Source organism: Brachypodium distachyon, chromosome 3, assembly GCF_000005505.3.
Source record: "Brachypodium distachyon strain Bd21 chromosome 3, Brachypodium_distachyon_v3.0, whole genome shotgun sequence".
Classification (NCBI taxonomy): domain Eukaryota; kingdom Viridiplantae; phylum Streptophyta; class Magnoliopsida; order Poales; family Poaceae; genus Brachypodium; species Brachypodium distachyon.
Genome location: NC_016133.3, coordinates 2267548 through 2290694, shown reverse-complemented (window position 1 = coordinate 2290694; position 23147 = coordinate 2267548). Strand labels below are relative to the sequence as shown.

The window sequence follows — 23147 nt, the reverse complement described above, 5'->3', positions numbered from 1 at the left end:
GGTATGACTATTTAAGACTACAGATTAGCACATATGTGGTTAACGACTGCTGCATTTCCAAAACATAATTATTTTTCTTCTTATTTTCGAAAAAGGGAACTTTATTAATTCTCAACATCATATCAAGCAATGCGCCAGCATAAGCCTCTGCATAGCAAAGATGCACTCATGCACATAGGCAAACAAGAAAGAACAAACGCACTCAAGCACATAGATACATATAAGAACATTTCGCTCATCAGTAATTTATTTATTTATTTTACCCTAAAAATGAACAATGGTACTACCATCTTTTAGATAAAGGACCAATCGTGCCCGGTTTTATACATAAAGCTAAAACCGGCTGCACTTAACCTGCCTTGAGAAGGTAGGTACCTCTGTAAATTTAACTTCACTTCTGACATGGAACTTGACAAGGATCAGCTAGTATTGCCCTTCAGGGATTTGGTGTCCAACAAGACTCGGCAGCGGTACTCTCCAAGAGCCCAAACAGGAAAGATGTTCCTGTACTGGGAGTAGCTGATCGTGCAGTTTCTGCTGAAGACTCCCATTATCTCCTGTGTTACAAAAGGAAAAACCGTTTTTAACTGATAGGAAAACAGAACAGCAACTGAATGAAAGTTGCCTGGTCAATCATGTCTTACTTGCTGAGGGAACTCGCCATCCACTAATTGCAGGTTAATCAAGACCTTAGCTGCCCGGTGCAAAGGTGCTGGATCTCTCTCGGCCTGCTCCAACAATTTTTTGTTCAGAATGAGCTACTTCATATAGTTGTACCTTAATCCACCCGCAAATCAACAGTCTCAAAAATGAGAAGGAAAAGGAAAATAAAGACCTGCCCAGCATCAATTAGTGCCAGCATGGCCCAACTGGTGTTGACTGCATGTGGGCGCCTCTCTTCAAGTTCGGTGTAAACCTATTGGCAGAAAATCACAGAAATGTTCAAATCAAAGCAACATTCGTTTTGCTTTAAGAAAATTAAAGCAAATATATGTTTGTGGTTATGTTTGTGGTTTATTAATTATTGGTCGATTGATTGATCTTTGAAACCATAAATTATTGTTCTACACTCGAGCATCCACCAACAAACATTTTCTAGCTAGGAAGAAAGGAATGTATACCTTATCTCTGCATGACAAATAGCTTTCTCCCCAACCACCAGAAGGAAGTTCTTTGGACAGCAGAAAGCCGCATGCCTTCCTGATAGCAGGGGAGTTCTTGAATGTCCTTCCAGCAGCAACTAGACCCCTTACTGCAAACCATGTCCCATGGGTGAAACAAACACCCCAGGAGCCATACCTGTTGCCAATAGACAGACAATGTACAATACTAGCAGCAGTTTGGAGACACGAAAAGCATAGAAAGCTGTACTTGTGTGTATATATTCTACTTTTCCCAAATGGAGCTTCTTTCAACACTAACCATGAACCATCACTTCTTTGAATGCTCTGAATGAAGTTATCGGCTTTACGGATACATTTGTCGATCTCTTCCCTCCTATGTCCAGGGTAGTGCTTCCTAAACGATGTCAGGGCCTGGATCACTGCTGAAGTACATTCAACATAACTGCCAGTAGAGTTTACATTTCAGTTCAGTTTCTCTTAAAACATGACAAATCAGCATAGCAACAAGAATATGGTTATCAGTCACATCTTACGGATAATCAATCATTATGTCCCCAAAGGTCTCAGAAGGATTAAGAAACTGGATAGTTTTAAAAGCATGTCAGATTGTAAAAAAACAGTGTTTAAACAAAAACTGAATTGTAGAGCCATCCTTACAGTTGTATCTCAAACAAAATACATCACTCACCTCCAGCCAGGCATAAGACCTTGTGAGTTCATACGGCGCAAAACCACCATTCCCGTTCTGTACAAAAAAAACAATTTATCAGATACTAAGTAGTTCACAAAATTTGAATAAACAAATACGCAAAAAATATTAGGATCATAGATATTTATACCATCCAAGAAAGCAGACAATTGACAGCATCATGAAGTTTATTGGTTTCTAATGATACGCCAACAACTTCTGGAGAAATCTTTGACAACAACAATGAGGCCTGATGGAAAAAAATAAAAATGATGACCTTGACACCACGACAGAATATAAGAACTAAATGTGCACTTAAGAGAGTCCCTGCTTCCTAGGTCCTGGAAGAACAAATGTTGAAGCTTTGAAAAAAAATATCACAGCAACACGATCTCCAACACACACCTTTGATCTTATCTTTTAATTATATGTTACTCCGTAGTAAAAATGTATGAAGAATATAACGTTCTAGAAAAAAATCCAAGCGCCTTGCAAAGCTGCTGCTGAATTCCATTAACATAGTTAACTGAATACATAAGTTCAAGTTCTGACGTTCTGAATTACTCTATTAATATCATTTTCAAGTGACAAAACTAAATATTTATATAAATCTTAGTAGTCACAGCTTGAAAAGTATGCATGCACAGAATCTAGGATGACATCAGCAATGAGGCATACCTTTAATCCTAAGGCGGTACAATCTGATACAGGCCAACCTTGATCGGCTGTAGAGAAGGTCCATGCACCTTTAGATATATGGCGATACCAGTAACTCAAATCTCCATGGCAGTCGTGAAGAACCTTTCACAGAATAAGTAGTAGAAAAATAATCAAACGATGACATAATCTGGCCAGAAAAACAGGAATTGCGAATTTACCTGTGAATTTTTTATGTACTCATGGGCTAGTTTGAGAGTAGGACCGAGCTCTTCGGTGAGTTCTGTAGACAATAAAGCTTCAACTGTGAAAGCTGTGTCCCAAAGCTGGCTACCATTATAACCCTACAGTGACAGGACCATTTATTAACATGGATAGTATAGCAAGCCAAAAGAGAAGAAAAGATCACCACAGTCTAAGTGTCTCTTTAGAACCGAGATTAGTGCGGTGTTCGAACTTCGAAGGTGTTATGCCTCGATTGAGTTGATAAATTGACGCAAAATAAATAGCGTGCCAACTGAAAATGCTAAAGTAACTTTGCAGGGCTATTTAACTAAGTTTAAGTGCACATGTGGAAAATTATACTGCTGGAGCAGTCATCTCAATTGAAAATAAATAAAAATGGAGTGAAGAACAACACAAAATAACCTGCATCTTCATGCCATCTTCAGCAACCCACAAGTAGTCATAGATCCTTGGAATATGAAGTTTAAATTCCTGTGAGGTAGGATCTTCTATCCAGCAAGAAAGCATGTTTAATACCTGCGCCGTTTTTTTTTTCAATTTTTAGAACAATCAGCTGAACATGCCCTTCTTTGAAGAAACCATCATGGTCTAATTTACCTTCCCTACAGCACCACTGCAAATATATTGAGTGTTTTCATCTTCATAATGAATATGTTGCATGACATTTTTCAAAGCCCTCTCCCTCAATTTGCATCCAGGCCAATGTGACAGAACTGGTTCAACAAATTTGTGAAGGGTGGCCCATAAGATATCTTGTCCCAGTGGATGTGGACAGTACAGATCCTCCTATGGTGCAATTATAACAAAATCTGTCAGAAAACACTTCATATCATGCATGGAGATCTCTGCCTAAAGTACTAAAAATGAGTGGGCTCAAGAGCCATGTCTGTGTACATGTCACTATTATTCAGAGCAGAAACTTTTCAATGAAACTGGTCCTCGGTGGCATCATAATATAAGCTACTTTATGTTGTTGCTGGTTTGGAACATGCACGAGGACAACAAAATTCAAGGCAAGTGTGAATCCAACAGACCTTAGCACATTGGTTGCGAGCCTTGTCCCAATCAATCTCATCATAGGGTACTTTAAAGAGCTCCTTTCGTAAGTTCAATACAATTGGTGTAATTGGACCAACAAACCTCTTTCCATATATGTAAGACATGGGAAAGTATACCATTCGGCAATGGGACCACATGCGCCCTGTGTGTGACACCACATTTTTAATTATGAAAGGAAGATACTAAGTTAAGAAACTTACTATCATATATACTAATAACTATATGATAAAAAAATTCTGGATAACCAAAAATACAAGATGAAGCAGAAAGAGAGAGAAATTTTGAGGGGGCAAACCTGGATGAAATGGAAGGCTGTATGGTAGTAACCATAGTTCCGGAAGCAATGGATTATTACCAGACCAGTCAAATACACCAAGGACCTTAAGAAAGTTAAGACAGACATCAGAACTTGAGAAGGACCTCTCCAGGTTTGAAACAAGTAAACGTTTGTATCAAGGTCAAAGCAGCTAGCTGCAGAGGGGAAATGCATAACCTCCATACCGAGAGCCAAAATTTTCCCCATGATGTTGTGAAGGTTGCTCCTCCATGACCCAAAATCCAATCTTGAGCTATCTCCATGGCTCCATCGCCACTATCTGGTTCTTCTCCGAGTAATCTCAAGGTAACATAGGTCAAGACAGAACCGAACATGGTGCTTGGGCCCTCAATGTGCAATCCCCAGCCTCCATCTGTGTTCTGCACTTACAATTTGTTGTGCAATTGTCACAATTCGCTGTGTAAGTTCAACATCGCAAGAAATTAAGAACGTTTTGTTCAGATGAGTATTGCCCTTGCCTGATGATTATAGAGATACCGGCATATTTCCTTCTGATGCTCTGATGATAAGACAGTATCGAGGGCACCAGTCGAATGCAGTGCTATAACCTAGAGTAAAAAAGATGGAAGAAACCAAATGGATCACTTCTGTCAAAAAGAAGTAGAACAGAAAAGTGATGCGCCATGTACATATGCCTAGAATGAGATGTTGCAATTATCTGATACCAAGTGGAAAAAAAAGTGATAGATACAGATATTTTACATTTTACTGTTCTATATCTTCTCGGATTTCGGAAGAAACTTCTTCCATAACTTGATATAAGATGAGATATGCTAGTGTGAGAAAATCAGACAAGGCTATAGTACCACAATAAAAGGACATGAAGAGATTAAAAAAAAACTGTTGTACATGAGTGAAAGGAAGTATATACCAAGCCCGGCAAAAGGAACATAGGGCCGGCGATATCCCCGGGCCAGTGTCCATCATGTGCTTGGAGAGTAGCATAGCGACCAATCGCCCTCTTCAAAGAGGTCAACACAGCTTCTTCTGTGACATCTTCGTGCTCTTCCAGCTTGATGCCAGGAATGTCAAGCTTGGGAGGATTCAACTCGGCAAACTGCAAAAAGGTGCAAGTGTTTACAATGACATGTACAGTTAATTAATTAGAGACAGGATCAACTACATGTAAACTGAGGAGAAGAAATGGGCGTGGACATTCATGACACTGTTTACATTGCATACACTAGGGGAGGGCATATGCAGTGAAAATGGCTTACATAAGCTTGAGAAAAATGTCCAATATTTTTTTTTGAGAAATGTCCAATAATTTTTTTTTGAGATGGCATATTCTAGTATAAGGGGGGCGGGGGGGGGGACCAGAATCTAGATACAAGAGTAGAGAATACTTACTAATAAATAGTTTAAGAAGCATTCTTCCGAATTTTTTTCTAGTAAGTCGTATTCAATCTGATCCTGAAATTTCGCATTGGTACTGTAGAAAATGCCCTTTCATGGTACAGAATTTTTTTGGAATTTCCTTTTAACTTCCGCAACCCATTCTGACGGAATTTGCAGTTTCAGGGGCTTTTTCGCTTGATATTTAATTCCGCTGGGGGGTTTCGTCATCTCGCCGCCGCCGCCGCCGTGGGAGGCACCCCGACGATCCCGCGGTGGCGCTACACATTGGCAGAGGGCGGCCGCGGCGATGGGCTGCGGTGGCAGACGCGACTAAGCGCATGCTGATATGGGCTGCACTGGATCGGGGTGGGAAGATCGGTGGCGTGGCGAGGAGCCGATCGAGGACGTGGCTGGAGGCGGAAGGGATTGCTGGAATGGCGGCACGGCGGAGGAAGAGCTTCGCCGGAGGGGATGGAGGTAGAGAAGGAAAGTAGGTGGGCCGTCGTGGGCTGTGGGCGCCCTACACTCAAATTTAGTAGTACTCCTATTTATGATTTTTTTTCCTTCCAAAATTCTATTTTTATGGTTTCTTTTCAGTCGATTATTAAAAAAAATGCTCAAATGGTAAATAGTGAAAAGTTTTATAAGATGAAATACTGATATATCAAGAAAAAAACACTACTAGTGCCAAGGCAAAAGTGACTCAACACATACAAGAAAATTGATGGTGAAGAAGGGATCGAGCTCTTGTAAACTCGAATTTGTACGTTTTATTTTTAAAGAAGAATGGCCTTGTAAACCTGAATAGAGGGAGTATGCTTGCTTGAATGAATAAATGATAAAAATATTTTCTTTTATCTCGTTATACTCCTTATATATTTCATCCGTTAAAAAAAATTATACAAATCTACGTCACTTATTTGGAGACGGAAGGAGTAACTGACCTGCTTGCATGCATGTTAATGTTAATTAGAGGGCAGTTGCTACGAGAAGCATACGAGACATGATTATATTCCACCTGCAAGCGCATGAGGAGGTCGGCGCTGTGCTTGGCCTCGTGCCGCCGGCGGCAGAACCCCCGGCGCGCGTCGTCTACGGCATCGGCAGCAGCAGCAGCCACGGCGGCGGGGTCGTCGACGAACTCCCAGACCTGGCGGCCGGCGTGCTCGTTGGTGCTGCGCAGCTGCTGCTGCCACGGCTTGCCGCCGGCGCCGGCCGTCTCCCGGCCGGTCCTTAGCCGCCACATAAATATTATCGATCGACCCAAAAAGAGAAGCCACTGCTTTTATGTGTTCGTGTACCTGACAGTTCGAGAATTAATGGAGCTACTACTATATATACACACACTGCTAGTCTGCTACTGTACTCGCTGGAGATGAAGACCTAGCTTGCATTTTTCGTCGTCTTGGTTATAATTAACACCTTGACGGCGAGGCAGGTGTATTATATTACCGATCGAGTGATCGTAGTACGGTAGTAGAGAAGGTACCGTGCACTACTCTCGCTGTTTACTGTTTAGGCCGGTTCTATTAATTCGATTGACTTGCTAGTTTTAAAACCATTCCAGATTATTAATTTTTGAGAGAAAAAGCCTATCCCAAATTTGATTTGGCACATCAAAAGGTTAGTCTAGACATGAGACATATGCAGGATTTCACCTGCGTCCTCCCATCTTTTTTTTTTTAAGGAAACTACGGTGGGCAAAATCGAGCCTGCGCCACTTTTAATTAAAGGAAAGAATGAGCGTCCTCCCATCTACTTAATTAGCGGTTAACCGACAATCACAAACACAATATTAAGATGCATGATTAATTATTGCAACGTCTCGTGTGCTTAATTCGCTACAGGCTTGATTTTGTACCAAAGTTTCTTTAGTTATGCAATAGGTACTATGAGAGCAGACAGTCTTCCGTATGGGTTGGAGTGTATGGAAAATTTATTCTAGTATCCAAATCTTTACAGATCAATATTACTCTATTATTGAAGAAGTTGCTAGTCGATCGGATCGATCCTGAGTTATCGGGTGTTCCAATCTTTGTGTGAGAGAGATAGCTATTGATTAGTTGGAAATAACTCTCACGATCTGCCGTATGTTGACGGTAAACAGCCTGCAATTAATTTTGAACCAACTCCGAGCATAACTGACCTTGCTAGTAGCACAATTAACGCTGCAAGCAATGGAAGAACAAGCACAAATAACTCATGATAAAATATTGAATATATATGTTGTTCAAATCATAAGAACAACGATTCCTCTCTCAAAATAAAGGACAATGATAGAGAGTTCTGGTATAGCGCCAATCATCTAAAGTTATACGATATAAGTGGCAAACACTAGACCATTCGCTCTGTTTCTAAATGCAAGAAGTTTTCTCTTTATCTTAAATCAAACTATTTAAATTTGACCAAGTTTATAAAAAAATTATCAACATGTACGACTCTAGATTTATATATTTTCATATTACAATTTAAATAAATTTGATCAAACTTTATAAAATCTGACTAAGATTAAATCTAGGACTTCTTGCGTTTTGAAACGGAGATAGCAGTAGCTGATCGAAGACGTCCGAACGGGTCGTCGTGTTCCTCTAGGGAGTGCATGTCCTGATCCTGCCTTCTGTACCCGCGGGCTGGCTCTGGCGTTGGCGCACGTGAAAAACGGTCTAGCATTTGTTGCAACTGGCCCAGAAAAGCCCACGTCGTGGCCCATCGCTTGCACGGCACGGCAGTTCGATGTGTGCGGCCGAATGCATGCACCGGCGGCGCCGAGCACGTCAAATGTAAGGTGATTAAAGTAGTGCTATAAAATTAAATCGGTTTATTCTCAAACATCGGTGTTTAATTCTATATTAGAGGTGTTTAATTAAGCACATGTCCTGTAAAACATAAGTACCAGTATGTTTAGACAAAAGTCGGTTTATTTTGTGCAAACAACTTGCATTGAACACTCTTATGTCCCGGCTGCTGTGCGCCTGGGCGTGGTGCTCGAGAATTCTCGACGCATATACGGGTCCATCTGGGGTGCCGATTTCCAACTCCTCTTCGGGTGTCCGTCTTGCCACGTTACTTTAGTCTTTAGATGTTTCGCCGTGATATTTCGTGTCAATTAAACAAGAAAGAGATTGTTTGTTAGGACCTTCCCGTTTTCTGGAGAAGCTGCAAGTACAAATTTGTTGCCTAAGCTAAGCTGCAAGTCTAGCAAAAAAATTAGGATGACTTGAACAGCTTCTCAGAAAAGTCTGTCTTGAAACCGGAAAAGCCTAGAAGTGGCAAAAGTATATATCGGCTAGCTGGGTTCCGTCGCTTATGCTCCTGTACATATAGAGGCAAGCAAGATTCTAAACAAATACGCTGATTCAAACGGATTGTGGTTTTAGTTATGCGCTAATGGGCGTCCAACGTCAATTTCCTTCAGGCTACAACGCAGCAATTCGGCCAAATGGAGGCAAATAGGGGTCCCCAATTCAGTATAAAAAAATCGGGATCCCCCGTGCCAGTATACATACACCTCCAGAGTCCAGATGCAGTAACATACTAACATGTCACCGCTCACCAGATTCAGATGTGAGAACTAAGAACTAATTTATTTCTCTACTTCTCCATTGAAGGAGAAAAGGTGCATGCATGCCATACAACTATCAGATCTCACATGAACCTAGCAACATTATTACAAAATATACACTGTTCCGGCATGAACACCCCACCTCCCTCCCAACCCAAATAAAATGACGTAGATCTGCACATGCTCTTGCAAAAGCAACGTGGTACTATTTCTTGTCGGCGGCCAAGACTCGGCACCTGTACTCACCAAGCGCCCAGATAGGGAAGATGTTCCTGTACTGAGAGTAACTGATCATGCAGTTCTTGTTGAAGACTCCCATGATCTCCTGTTAAATGCGGCGAGAAAAGTAATAATCAGCTGACATAACGCTTCAGGTTCCCTAGTATTGAAGATTTGCTAGTTTTGGCTGTGTTCTATTCAAGATTTTCATGCAACCAAAGGTCTTCTTCTCTGGTCAACCAGTAATTTGGTTTTGCTGTTTTGTTTTGTCAGTCGAATTGCTTAGAATGTTTACACACGTACTTCTGTCTATAGAAATGTTTTCCTTTTGGATTTGGACTTAGACCAAAGTTTTGAGTTGAGAAAGAGATGGAAGAGAGCATCGGTGTTGGCTTTCTAAGATCGATTATGACTTACTTGCTGAGGAAATTCCCCGTCCTCTGATTGCAAGTTGATCAAAACCTTTGCCGCTCGATGTAGAGGCATTGGATCTCTCTCAGCCTGTACCCAACGGATATTAAAGTACCATCATGAATGAATGCATCATAAGGTTTCTTTTTTTGTGACGAAAATGCATCATAAGGAATAACAGTCCAAGGTAATCATAAACAAACCTGTCCTGCGTCAATTAGAGCCAGCATGGCCCAACCAGTGTTTACTGCATGAGCATGCTTGCCTTCAAGATTGGTGTAAACCTAGTTCAATGCAAGTACATCAAAACAAAATGCAAGTCAAAAGATGGTTATTGATTAGGAAAAAGTTTCTTAAGATACCCAGGAGCATAATGTGTATTTAAGAACGAAGATGCAAGATTACCATGCTTTGACTACTAACTGGTCCATTTTAAAATGTGATACCTATCGTACCAGACAATGCACATGGCGCGCAGATGTCAAAGGTGGAATTGGGAGAAAAAGAACGACGATTCAGATGAACAATGTATCACTCAGGAATGTGTATGCTTGAAACATATGGTTTTTATCACAAGTTAATGCCCATTTCGTTGATATATACATAATTATAGGAACACTAATTCTACTAGACTAACAGAAAATCTTGATAACATACACTGATGACGAAAACTGAAACATTCAAATGTAATACAGTAAAAAAGATTTCAAGTATATCCACAAACTGTTTAGATAAATCTACCTGATCTTGAGATGACAAATAGCTTTCTCCCCAGCCACCAAAAGGAAGCTCTTTTGACTTCAGAAAGTCGCATGCCTTTCGGATTGCAGGACTATTCTTGAACGTCCTACCAGCAGCAACCAACCCCTTCACTCCAAACCATATACCATAGGTGAAACAGACAGCCCAAGAGCCATACCTGTAGAAAAACAGACATAGAACAACACAGAGTGTTATATGCATGCCACACTTGTATCCTTCTGAAAGAAATCTGAAAACTAACCATGAACCATCGCTTCTTTGAATACTCTCAATGTAATTAGCAGCTTTGTTGATACAATTATCTACATCTTTCCTGCAGTGCCCAGGATAGAGCTTTTTAAATGATGTCAGGGCCTGAATTGCTGCTGAAGTACATTCCACATACCTGCCACCAATTTAGTGTCACATTTTTTTAGTTTGTATACTATGTGGCAAGTAGCATAAGAACTGACAATGATTATGGCATCTTACGGGTAATCAATCACAATGTCCCCAAAGGTCTCAGCAGGGTTGATAAGCTGGACAATTTAATAAAACATATCAATATGGAGAACATATTTAACAAGTCAGATGGAAAGGACTTCCGTAAATCGATATGAAAGACTATATACTCTTAATGATTGGTTGTGCTTTTCAGACAAAGCAACCATCAGATCAAAGAGTCCAGCAAACTTGTATTAATTCAACATGAATTGTTATCGAATGTACTAGTCCTTTTTGACTTGGTATTTAGTGATTCAAATTGGGAAATTACTGCAGAAAGCAAGCAACTTGTAACTTCCAAGTTCTCATGGCAGCATAGCAACAATCACTGACATGCTTGGACAATCACAATCAAGGGAGACAGGGTCCTCAAAGAAGTTCAGTACTTACCTCCAGCCAAGCGTAAGACCTTGTGAGTTCATATGTTGCAAAGCCACCATTTTCGTTCTGAGAAGGATAAAACCTATTTATTATACATGTCTCCACTCAGAAAAAACATGAAAGAGGTGTAAAGCAATAAAATTATCGAGAACTACTGGCAACAAAACTTTGAAGACTTTAAAATATATTTTTCTTGCCCTGGAAAGAATCTTGTTTGGAGCAGTTTTACATATGTTATCCCAGGCAAAAATCTGGCAGGGAAGTCTGATTACAACTGCCCAATACGGCAATACCCACTGCTCCACCTCTATTTAGAAGGGAAGACAGCAAGGGAGAGCCCTGCTGTTTAGTAAACTAGATGATGCCCCGCACGTTGTTGCGGAAATTTTTAGTTAATATACATGAGTGAAATTAAGTAGCAACGAAAGAATATCCAAAACTCAAAACATAGAATGAAATTGTATGATAGATTCTTCACATAGTGAGGATAGCATGATGGAAAATATCATGCATGCATGTGCAACAAATATGAGTTTCTCACTAAATAGGTGTGAACATATTAATGATGTGATGATGTGGCATGCTTGCATGTTGAGAGAGGTGTGAACATATTAATGATGTGATGATGTGGCATGCCTGCATGTTAAGAGAAATCAAGTAGTGGGCCTCTCCTACTTAGATATAGAAGATAACACTACTCCACCCAAAACAATGTTGCTTTATGATTTGTGGTGATATAACCTAACTGCTGCTACATAAAATATTAAGCTTTACCATTTCAGTACTCCAAGACTGAGTAATCAAATGTTGCGATATAGTTACATGGGCCATCTAGTAAAACAAACAGATGCAATAATTACAACTAACAAAAAATAAAAGTTTGAACATGTATACCATCCAAGACATCAGACAATTGACAGCATCATAAAGTCTGTTAACTTCCACCGGTTCGCCAACAAATTCTGGAGATATCTTTGATAACACTAATGAGGCCTGAAGGTAAAATAAAATATCAACAATTAAAACATTTTTCAAAAATGGTTATGCTAATGAATTTGACAGTTGAACACTAGAATGTCAAGAATAGCAGCAAATAAAAGCCAAGGAACAGCACTAATGGGGTATAGATATGAGAGCTACAATGGTTCTTATTCTATCTGGTGGAAGTACGAAAGATCATCTCAAAAGAGAAAAGTTTTAACTGTGAAATAAAGTTCCTTGTTGGTATTACTGAAGAACTAATCACCTTTAGTCCTTCTGCAGTGCAATCTGATATAGGCCAACCATGATCAGCAGTAGAAAAGGGCCATGCACCTTTAGATATGTGGCGGTACCAATAATCCAAATCTCCCGGGCAGTCATCAATAACCTTTCATAAAACAGCTAAGGGTGAGTACAATGTACTGAGATGTGCTTAAAATATTGAAACAGGCATGTACCTGAGAGTTCTTAATGTAGTCATGCGCTAGCTTAAGAGTGGGAGCGAACTCTTCAATGAGGCCAGTAGCCGCAATAGCTTGAACTGTAAATGCTGTGTCCCAGAGCTGGCTACCATTATAACCCTACAGTGGACAGAAACTGGACGCTTATGGTCAAAAGTAAAGAAAAGCCAGTGATGCAAACACCACCTTAAAAAAATTGTGATATGTGGACTAAAATAAACATAAGTTTATTGATTATAACAAAATCATTTTCTGTATATGATACCATCTAAAGACAGTAAGACGTATATATATTGACAAGTTTCTTGTTTTAGTGGCTTTGTTGATAGAAGTATGAAGTAAATAAAAACTCATTATGGTGTAAATCATAGTGACCTGCATCTTCATGCCATCTTCAGCAACCCATAAGTAATCATAGATTCTTGGAATATGGAGCTTGAATGCTTCTGAATTTGGATCTTCAATCCAGCAAGTAAGCATGTTCAATACCTGCGCACAATTTGTGCCATGATTAGTTGAACAATATGAAAAAGAAATAATTGATGCACCAAGTGTTCTCATCTTCAATATGAAAAGGTGGATCAACAGGCAATTATTATATTCTTCAATTTTTTACCTTGTTCACGGGACCAATGCAAATGTACCGAGTGTTCTCATCTTCATAATGAACATGCTGCATGACAAGGTTCAAAGCTTTCTCCCTCAACTTGTTCCCAGGCCAATGCGTCAGAACTGGTTCCACAAATTTATGTAGGGTGGCCCATAAGATATCCTGTATCAACGGATGTGGATAGTACAGATCTTCCTACAATAAAAGCACACCAAAAATCCTTCAGAGAACAATATTAGTCATTAAATCCTAAAATAGACATCTTGCCAATAAAGCAACATAAATAGGATAGCTTTATATAAATTTCAATGGTTTACTATAATAACTCATCTTGTGACTAGTGCATAGAGGTAGAGCTTCAACAAGAATTGGGAGCGGGCTAAAAGAGCCTTGAACAGAGTTGAGGGGGCTAATCTACAGTATTTGACCACACTTGCATGGAATAAGCCTCCATCAGTATTACAGATCCAGAAGCAGTCAAATTCATCAAGTGGTTACTGATGAGTCAAAATCATGCTCTTTCCTGAACCAAGCAGTGTACAGTAGCAACTTCCAAGCATGAGAAACTGGGAAAACATACGAGGCGATCCGATGAAGCATGTTGTATCTTAACACGATGAAGTAAAAGCATGATATGAACCAATACTGCAAATTAACTACCCAGTACACAACAAGTCAACAAGTATTTCTGAAAATAATCCAAACAGGCACAGTTAGACCCAAATTGCTATTCAAATCAAAATGGCTATGTCAGCTTATTCAGTTGGCAATTGGACTTCTCATAACTCTGTAGCCGAGTGAGGACCGCATTGGCCCCACAAGATCTACTTGGGATCTTCCATTAACTGACTGTCGCTCATCATAGCCTCATATGAACTTGTAGCATAATATCAATAACTTGGCTCACACACAACAACATGAATAAGACTGATGCAAGCAAACCTTGGCACAAAGATTGCGAGCCTTGTCCCAATCAATCTCGCTGTAGGGGACTTTGAACAGTTCCTTTCTTAATTCCAATATAATTGGTGTAATCCGTCCAACAAACCTCTTTCCATAAACGTAGCACATGGGCAGATACACCATTCGGCAATGGCACCACATTCGACCTGCACAATAGTGCCAAGCATGTCAGCAAGTCATAACCTCGCAACATGGAGGGTCAAAGTAACAAATGATACGGCAGTGCAAAAAGAACCTGGGTGAATTGGCAGGCAGTATGGCAACATCCATATTTCTGGTGGCAGTGGATTGTTACCAGACCAATCAAATACACCAAGTACCTTAAACAAGCATTGGAATTAGGAGGAATTCTTTAGGCCGTATAATAAGGTTGAACGAGAAGGAAGCAGCTAGTATACGCAGTGAAGAATGTAAATTCCTTACCGCAAGCCAAAATTTCCCCCATGATGTTATATAAGTTGCTCCCCCATGATCTAAAATCCAGTTTCGGCCTTTCTCCATAGCTCCATCTCCACTATCTGGTCCCTCTCCGAGCAATCTCAAACAAACATAGGTCAAAGCTGAGCCAAACATGGTGCTTGGGCCCTCGATGTGCAATCCCCAGCCTCCATCTTCATTCTAGACACATTTACCAAATATTTTTACCGATGTTACGCACTGTAAGATGGTAGAGTTGGCAACTAGATTCTTGCCTGATGATTATAGAGATATCGGCAGATCTCCTTCTGATGCTCTGATGATAAAACAGTGTTCAGTGATCCAGTCACATACAGAGTTATAAGCTGAGCAAAAGATGGAATAAAACGAGTAAGTTCCCCATATAACATGAGCAAGTTTAAGAATGTAATGTTCACTTTTGAGCAAGAGGAAGTACCAATCCTGGCATAAGAAACATAGGGCCGCCATAATCCCCAGGCCAGTGTCCATCATGTGCCTGGAGAGTAGAAAAACGACTGATTGCCCTTTTCAAAGAGGTGGACACAGCTTCCTCTGTGACATCTTCATGCTCCTCCAGCTTGATAGCAGGAAGATCCAGCTTAAGAGGATTTTCTTTCGCGAACTGCAGCACACACAAATGTTTTAAGCAATCAGAGAGGATAGTATCGCCTAGCAAATAAAACACTGATTTTAGTTACATAGAATCCATAGAATGTTGAAATGAAGTGGTAGGACATAATTCGAAATATAGATTTCCTCACAAAAATGGCTCCAACATCAGCATAAATACCGCTGGAGCATTGTGAAATGCACGTTTTGGTCTTAATTAAGTCCCAAAATGTATTAAATGAAATTCTTGTAATTGGATTAAAACCTTTAACCCAAAGGAGAGAAAATAGCAGCAATACTTTGTTACTTTTGGAATACACACAAAAAAGCATGATTTCAACATTAAGAACCTTCTGATCAAAATGCTGTTATCGAACTGATTTGACACTGGGATACACTCTTGCTCGCTCGCTCTTTTGATTGTTTGATGCTACTTATATCACTGTAATGAAACTGGTAATTTCCTGGTTTCTATTAATAGAAACGGAGGGGTCAACATCGGCCCATGTTCACAATAAACACATTTCTCGATGGTGTGCACTTTACTTCTCTCTGTTCCGTTTGGCATTAAGAGCACTCAACAACAAGGAAAGGAGGACCGTTCACATCCTGCATCCACATTGTGCATTTCACATATATCCATACTCCAACATAGGAGTACTTAAGAAAGACTAGCACTGGGCAAGTCGCAAGATCCGATCTCAGTATACTCGCTGCACATTAAAATCGTTGCCAAGTGGAATGCATAGAATATACTGGTAGAACGAAAGGGATATCGCAGGAGCCCATACTCGCTGCGCATTGATAAAAAAAAAAGTGTGTGTGTGTGTGTGTGGGGGGGGGGGGGGGGGGCGCAAGGCGGCTCGCTGAAAACATTATCCTGATCCTGCTGTCGCGTGCCTGCCTGCTCCGCGCGATTGAACGAACCCCACGAGAAAATCCCGTACGCACAGGCAAGGCACATCAGTAGTAGAAGTAGCTTAGCGGGTCCAAGAAGTAATAGTACGCGAGGACTACTAGCCAGTCGGAAGTTACCGCGGCCTCCATCCGTCCATTGTAAAAACGAAAGGCGAGTAACGGTACTACTCCGTAGAATGAAACGAGAATTGACGGGCATGGGCACCAAAATTCGAAATCACGGCGTGCCGCCGGGCAAGCGGGCGGCGATTGGGCGGGCGATTGGGGGTAGGTTACCTGGATGCGCATGAGGCGGTCGGCGCTGTGCTTGTGGCGGAGCCGGCCCGCGGCGAAGTCCCGGCGCGCGGCGTCGACGGCGGCGAGGGCGTCCGGGTCGTCGGCGCGCGGGTCGAACTCCCAGACCTGGCGGCCGACGTGCGCGTTCTTGCTCCGCAGCCACGGGTCGCCCCCGCCTTCGCCGACCTTCAGCCGCCACATCCCCGCTGCAAATGGACCGCCTACGGCGAACAGCACAGCGCTGCCTCGGAGCAGAGGAGGCGGGGCGCCGCCGGGGCGGAAGCAATGGGGGCGGTGGGGAGGGAGAGCCGCGAGATCTGCCGGCCCGATCTGCGGAGCAGCAGTTAGTTTAATGGGGAGAGAGGGGTTTGGGATCGGGAACGCGCGGCTGGATGATGGTGGTGGTGGTGGGGTTTTGGACTGGAGCCTGCGGCGTCGTGCTGCCGACGGCCGTCTGGAGGCTGCGATTTGTGAGCCCCAAACGTGCAGCCGTGCAGTGCAGGTGTCTGCCTCGTGATGCCGTCCGATCTGTTTCGCGCAACGGCCCATGATGACGACGCCCATCCAGGTCGTACAGCTGCGATCTGTGAGCCCTACGATGGCAAAAGACCCGTGCGTTGCTACGGAACAACTAATTGATGACATAACAAATAGTGCAACATTGTAAAAAGAAAATGCCAACACAGATATCACAAAAGCCTAGCAAAGGTGATCATTTGCTAAACCTTCGTGGTCAAAGAATTGGTCTTTCAGTTACCATGGAGTATATGGAGTATGTTTAAATATGGGAACGAAGGAATGCAAAGGTCTTTCTTTCTCATGCGGTGAAGTGACAACATGGTGAAAATGAACTAAAAAATATTGTTTTTTCAAGTCATTTTCGCAAGATCACAGATGCATGATTTACACTATGACTTTCAATATAGGATGAAATTCTCTTTACAGGTGAAGTGACAACATGGTCTTTTCGCAGCCCCGCCGCCGCCTCGCCATCGCGGCTTCCACGCTGCCACCTCACGCCGCCGCCAGGATGGAGTGCCAACCGCCGAGCCCCGCCGCCACCGTCACCGCATGGGCTTTGCCCCCGACGGCGGCGAGGGGAGGAGGAAGAGAGCTGGAACGGAAGTTGTCGGTGGGCTGGATGCGCCGTCTGCGGAGTAGGGAAGCCTCCACGGTGGACGGCGGCGGCGGACGTCCAGGGTTGTTCGCGGGGCTCGATCTTAGGGATTTCTCCGCAGGACGGAGGAGGTTGCCGAGGGCGGGGGCGGACAAAACGAAGGGGGTTTGACAGGCAACGAAACCGCGTGGTGAAGTGAACAGTACGTATTTTTTAGATAGATATAGATTGACACTCTCTCGGTCTCATATTAAGTGAGTTTCTATTACATGTATTTAGACGTTTTTTAGGCATAGATACATTCATATTTAGACAAATTTGAGTCACCTGATATGGGACGGAGGAAGTAACATTCATCGGATATGTATTTACCTAGTTTCGAAATTCATATCAAGAAACCAAAAGGACAAACCAGGCCTTGAAGAACTGTATCAACACGATTACCTTCTTTTTTTGAATTTGGTAGTGTGCATGGGCTGATCTATCTTCTCTCTTTTTTTTTTGCTTGGAGCTGTGGGCTAGATTTGGAGTTGAGATTTTGTGACAGGTTGAATGTGTGTCCTGTCCATGCCATGAATCCTCTGAGAAATTCATTCACATATTTAGATATGTCTTTATGCCGACCTAGTGCATCGAAAACTATATACTCATACCGTGTGTCGCTGCCTTGTCCGTTTTTGCTTATCTAGACACAGTTCATTATGTAGGTACATGCGTATCTAGACAAAGCTGCGTTGAGTAATATGAATTGGAAGGAGTATCTAATTAATTGGAGTCAATGTTATGGACGAAAGCTCGGAAAAAAAAAACTAGTTATGAACGACGGCGATATGGCACTGCTGAGACATACACAACGAGAAAAGTCTCCTTTGTTTTGCTTTGCTTTTATTGGGAGAAAGCTCCAGGGAACCAGTTGGCCGCTGGCTGGCTGCCCATTGTTTCTGGTTTCCTGCCTAGTGTGCAGTTCAAAGGATCATTCGACGCCAAGCATCCCTGTCATCAGTAGAGAATGCTATATTTGATTCCAGTCTACTATCTTCTTCCAGAATACGGTTTACTGCCTGCAACTCACCCAAGGAGATACTTACAAACAATACAGCATCCAGCTAGATTTACAGTCTAGTAAGAAAAAACAGAAACTAGAAAGGCAGCAGTGGGAATCTACAGAACAAAAAAGAGGGAGGAGGTGGCGCCTCAGACGACGGATGCGTGGCGTCTCTTCTAATCCGTCGGCTGTGAAGTGCCGAAAGCAGTTATGTATGAGACCACGACGGTGATGTCGTCCAGTTTCCCGCCGTAGTACCGGTACCCGGCTTCCTGGGCCGCGCTCGAAAACGGCGTCTGCCTGCCTTTGTCCTGGGCTCGCTGCCGTGCCAGCGCCGCTATCTTCTGAGCTGTCACTTGAGGTTCCAAGCCAGCTCGGGTCGCGTGGACCACCACGGCTGTTATCTCGTTGTTGTACAGGTTGTCGAACAACCCGTCTGTTCCAGCAACCAGTACATCACCAGACGCAGCGGGTACCATGAACACCTGGAAAACGGAAAATCTTGGTCATCGCAGTTCAACAACAGGAGCACCAACAACATAGCCAATCTTTTGCCCCCAAAAAAGTGGAAATATGCACGTATATAATGTAACAATAGGTCGGGCATTAAGAAAGACTCAATTTGTATTTGCAACAATTGCTAGACTATCCTGTGATTATATGCTTTAAAATGGACATAAAGGCCACAATATAGCTCATCCAGGGCATGGACCAAATGTTTCCTAATCTAGACGGCTGCTATGTCTATATAAATTAGTTTTACCTAGGGGTACTATAGTTCAAGCAATCTATCAACACAAACTCACAAAGGCTTCTCTATGCAACTATACAAGTGAACCCAAACTATGCTTCCCATTACAATTACAAAAACAGAGACAAACTAGTCCAACAGGTTTAATAAAGGTAGAAGCGATCATGAAATACCAGAATTGCTCCTGGCAGGAGTGCAACCCTGGTCAGCAGGGTCACCCACTATGTCCCTATCAGGCTATCACTGGTATTGCCGCATTGCACACAGTTCTCACAAAACACAAACTATGCACGTTGGTTAATCACGAAATCATGTCCACATACACTGGTTACAATAAAAATAAACATACTTTGATATATGAAGCATAACAAAGGAACTGAAATATCAACTTACCTGCGCAGCACTAGGCAAGTCACTAGAGTTGCCACTCTCAAGTTGGTAGGTGAAATTGAAATCATGTTGCTGTATAGGTGACCTAAACAATGTGCAGCCATCTCTTATGAGTATAAAGCCACTGTCACCAAGGCTAATTGCCTGTATTCCCTGAAATAATGTACAACTAAATCTTAACGATAGTGATAAGACAATCAACATTCAATGCCTAGGTGTGAAATGATTCCAACACTCAAATAGATTTTGTGACAAACATGATAAAACGGGGATGCATCATCATACTTTTAACTTCTTTGATTGATGCCAAAGTCATAGAGAAGGAACGCATTATCACGTGACAACAAAAATAGCAAGACACGTAACCAACCTGATCTGTCAAAGCAACGATACATGCAGTAGATGAACCTTTCACGGTTGTGTTCCGATGGGCCTTTTCTAATACTCTTGAAAGATCGATAGAGTCTTTAGGCTCTTGCTCTATTGCAGTTACTGCATGAGACATAATATCTCTAGCATATTGACCTGCATCGATACCATAGCTAGCCCAACCACCAACACCATCAGCTAATCCTATAGCCTGTTCATCCCAAATAAAATGTGCATCCTCACCACCAGTGTCTTCCTTATCTGGATGCGGTAGATAACATGACCCTGAAAGAAGCTTCAAGGACCTATCCCCTAACATATTCCTGAAATAGAAACCAATGTGTTAGTTCATAAAGTACACGTGTTAGTCCTGGAGCACGATGTGAGCAAGGGGCACCTGACGCTATGGAAGTCACGACTCAAGACATAGGCAGTTCAGGGAAGCAAGCTCAATCTCTTTGAGATCTAAATATCTAAAGTTGCTAATGTGAAGCTAACTCTTATATATCCCCTATAATTGATGCCGCCTCATATTGTTGGGTTCGCCTGGGTTTGAAATCGGAGCAGATATGGGCAAAGATTGTCTAAACTGTATTTGTTTCCATTATTTTTCAGAGTTGGATCGGATAGTGCCTGGATAAGAGCACGGAGTCGGATCGTGTTGATCATGACTGCGGGTTGGATATCTATCAAAAACGGTACAATGAAAAATATTTAATCGGGCATCATATAAAAAACAAGATAAATACTCTCTCTGTCCAACAAAAGATGTCTCAAGTTTGTCAAAATTTGGATGTATCTAGACATGACTTAGTGTATAGATGCATTCAAATTTGGTCAAAGTTGAGACATCCTTTGTTGGACGGAGGGAGTAAATAACATTCATTTTATCGCTTATCAAGACAGCAGCAAAATCCTAAGTTATAGTATCACTCACAATACATCATTTTCTATACTGTTAGCAAAGCAGACTTAAAAGTTAAAACACATAAAAACCGATATTGACTTACCACGTCTGAGCTTCATGACTATGAAAGCATGTTGGATCACTGTTGATTGAATCCATCGATTGATATTTTCGGCTGAAAATTGAGCTGCGATAACTATCTGAGGCCAGATACTATACGTCCAATTCCCGGATATTCTAGAATACGGCCAGGTAGTTTCAAAACCATATTCGCATCCGTATCCGAAGAGAACTATACGTATCCGCAACCGTTTCCGACAACTATCTGAATTTCGACAGAATACCATCCGAGACCCTTCGATCAATCAGTTATCCGTATATTAACCAAACCAAACTGGTTTCACCTCATGCACCCTTGGCGGTCCGCTTGCAGCTATAGGTACTCTGATTTTTTTTTAAAGGAGAGTTTAAAACTGTAGAGACGGGACAAGGAGTATAGCGATTGTGGAAGAATGGCAGTGGGATTGGAAGAAGATACTAGGCTGGCAGGAATAATTTTACTATGGCACTCATTGTTTGTCTCTCGCACGTGAGCTAAGGCTCTTAACCAGTTGGTAGCTCGTGCGCTGCAGATTTGAGTGAGAGGTGGGCTGTTAACATGCGGCCACATTATTTTTACATGTCAGTAGTGTGCTGCTGCTGTGAGCGAGAGGTGAGATTCTTAGTTTTACCAGGGAAGAGAGAATGGGATGACGGACCATCCCCACAAAATCGGTCTTCCATAGGAGTAGAGATTTTTGGCCAACCTCTAACTGAATTATCATCTTATTTCATTATAGCCCTTGTAAATCCTATGAGCATGATTTCCAACGATTGTTTAGTTTTCTAGATCAACATGCCACATCCATGCCCCCGTCCAAAATTTAAAATTCTATTGGAAAAATATAATACTCCCTCCGACCGGTATTACTTGTCTCAAATTTGCCCAAATACGGATGTATCTATGTGTAAAAAGCCTCTAAATACATGTAATATTTCGACAAGTAATTCCGGCCGGAGGGAGTAGCTCTTAGTTCTGACATGATAAAATGCATTCCCACCACAGAAGATGAGAGGACAATGACCATGAACTAATGGAACTGGGCGTTCTGCTAAAACCTAGAACCTCACATGAGCTAGTCTGGTCTGTTATTGATCCTCCAAAATCTAGAGTGTACCCAGAAAGCTAAAAGCCAGAAAACATATATACAAAGAAGAGGGAAGAGGAAACGCACTTATCTGAGGTGACCGCGGGCTTCTCAGACTGTGAATCGCCCTCTTCGCGGACGGCGGCACTGAAGGACACATGTTCCGGGGCAGCCCCGGTGGCGAAGGAGCGCACGCCCCCGACGAGCAGCTGCTCCACAAGCAGGCCCGGCCTGGGCACGCTGCTCACGGCGCACCGGAACCACCAGGACCCGGCGCCACCGCCGCCACCCGCCGCGGGGCCTCCCCAAATCCCGAGGAACCGGCCCGCCTCCCCGAGCACCGGGGCCCGGGCGCCGCCCAGGCCCGGCAGCGCGCCGGCCCTCGGCGCGCCGGCGCCTGCTCGGAGCAGCCACGCGGCCGCGCGCCTCAGTGCTAGCGCCGGGGACATCCTGCCCTGTCCAGCTGCGCCCCAGTACACCGCCGGAGAGATACTCCGGTGAGATGGGAGAGGTGGAACCGGGGAGAAAGGGAGGGAAACCCTAAAGCCTCGGGTGAAGGAGGGAGGAAGGAGGGATGAGAGGCGGCTCACCAGGCGGGGCCGAAAGGGACGCAGTAGTTTTATTTTCGAAAGGGATGCAGTAGTTTTATTTGGCTCATTCATTTCGTAGAAGATTTAGAAAATTCACAGGAATAAAAAAATACAGGGTTAAAATGACATGTCATCTTCAGTACTACAGAAATTAGATGATGTTTGATTGTGCACAAGAAAAACATAGGATTCTTAAAATGAGGTTGGATTGGATGGAATTTTTCCTACAAAATCTAATAGAAATGAATCCTAAGGAAAATTTCCTATG

The 23147-nt window shown here is 42.4% G+C and overlaps 3 protein-coding genes across 3 annotated transcripts; all 3 read right to left on the bottom strand.

Annotated features, from left to right (window-relative positions):
• Positions 1–60: 60 nt before the first annotated feature.
• LOC100844079 (cycloartenol synthase) lies at positions 61–6752 on the bottom strand. Its single transcript, XM_003570861.4, has 18 exons — positions 6468–6752; positions 4983–5168; positions 4570–4659; positions 4276–4470; positions 4070–4154; positions 3750–3916; positions 3313–3501; positions 3118–3231; positions 2691–2813; positions 2491–2613; positions 1964–2062; positions 1813–1869; positions 1658–1704; positions 1423–1566; positions 1122–1299; positions 836–916; positions 645–728; positions 61–557 (listed from the first exon to the last, which is right to left on the bottom strand). The coding sequence occupies exons 1-18, from the start codon at positions 6693–6695 to the stop codon at positions 420–422; spliced, it is 2328 nt and encodes a 775-aa protein (XP_003570909.1). The 5' UTR covers positions 6696–6752; the 3' UTR covers positions 61–419.
• Positions 6753–8829: 2077 nt separating this feature from the next.
• Positions 8830–17003, bottom strand: LOC100824616 (cycloartenol synthase). Its single transcript, XM_003574378.4, has 18 exons — positions 16524–17003; positions 15157–15342; positions 14975–15064; positions 14706–14900; positions 14518–14602; positions 14262–14428; positions 13326–13514; positions 13085–13198; positions 12707–12829; positions 12514–12636; positions 12162–12260; positions 11277–11333; positions 10875–10921; positions 10645–10788; positions 10383–10560; positions 9845–9925; positions 9648–9731; positions 8830–9336 (listed from the first exon to the last, which is right to left on the bottom strand). Exons 1-18 carry the CDS (start codon positions 16722–16724, stop codon positions 9217–9219), a joined length of 2283 nt encoding a protein of 760 aa, XP_003574426.1. The 5' UTR covers positions 16725–17003; the 3' UTR covers positions 8830–9216.
• A 1613-nt stretch (positions 17004–18616) lies between these two features.
• LOC100822880 (probable protein phosphatase 2C 55) lies at positions 18617–22900 on the bottom strand. Its single transcript, XM_003574373.4, has 4 exons — positions 22377–22900; positions 20197–20518; positions 19830–19979; positions 18617–19170 (listed from the first exon to the last, which is right to left on the bottom strand). The coding sequence occupies exons 1-4, from the start codon at positions 22736–22738 to the stop codon at positions 18862–18864; spliced, it is 1143 nt and encodes a 380-aa protein (XP_003574421.1). The 5' UTR covers positions 22739–22900; the 3' UTR covers positions 18617–18861.
• Positions 22901–23147: the final 247 nt, after the last annotated feature.

Bases quoted from the DNA above. Each gene is read 5' to 3' on its own strand.
- LOC100844079 (XM_003570861.4), bottom strand. From the start codon at position 6,695: ATGTGGCGGCTAAGGACCGGCCGGGAGACGGCCGGCGCCGGCGGCAAG. The intron at 1,705-1,812 runs GTGAGTGATGTA...AAAACTATCCAG, and splicing joins GGTCTTATGCCTGGCTGGAG to TTTCTTAATCCTTCTGAGAC. The intron at 558-644 runs GTAAGACATGAT...TTTGTAACACAG, and splicing joins ATGGCGAGTTCCCTCAGCAA to GAGATAATGGGAGTCTTCAG.
- LOC100824616 (XM_003574378.4), bottom strand. From the start codon at position 16,724: ATGTGGCGGCTGAAGGTCGGCGAAGGCGGGGGCGACCCGTGGCTGCGG. The intron at 14,429-14,517 runs GTTCTTTTTGCA...ACTATTGTGCAG, and splicing joins CTGCCTGCCAATTCACCCAG to GTCGAATGTGGTGCCATTGC. The intron at 12,830-13,084 runs GTCACTATGATT...TGTCCACTGTAG, and splicing joins AAGATGGCATGAAGATGCAG to GGTTATAATGGTAGCCAGCT.
- LOC100822880 (XM_003574373.4), bottom strand. From the start codon at position 22,738: ATGTCCCCGGCGCTAGCACTGAGGCGCGCGGCCGCGTGGCTGCTCCGA. The intron at 20,519-22,376 runs GTGCGTTTCCTC...TTTCTATTTCAG, and splicing joins CCCGCGGTCACCTCAGATAA to GAATATGTTAGGGGATAGGT. The intron at 19,980-20,196 runs GTTGGTTACGTG...ACATTATTTCAG, and splicing joins TCGTTGCTTTGACAGATCAG to GGAATACAGGCAATTAGCCT.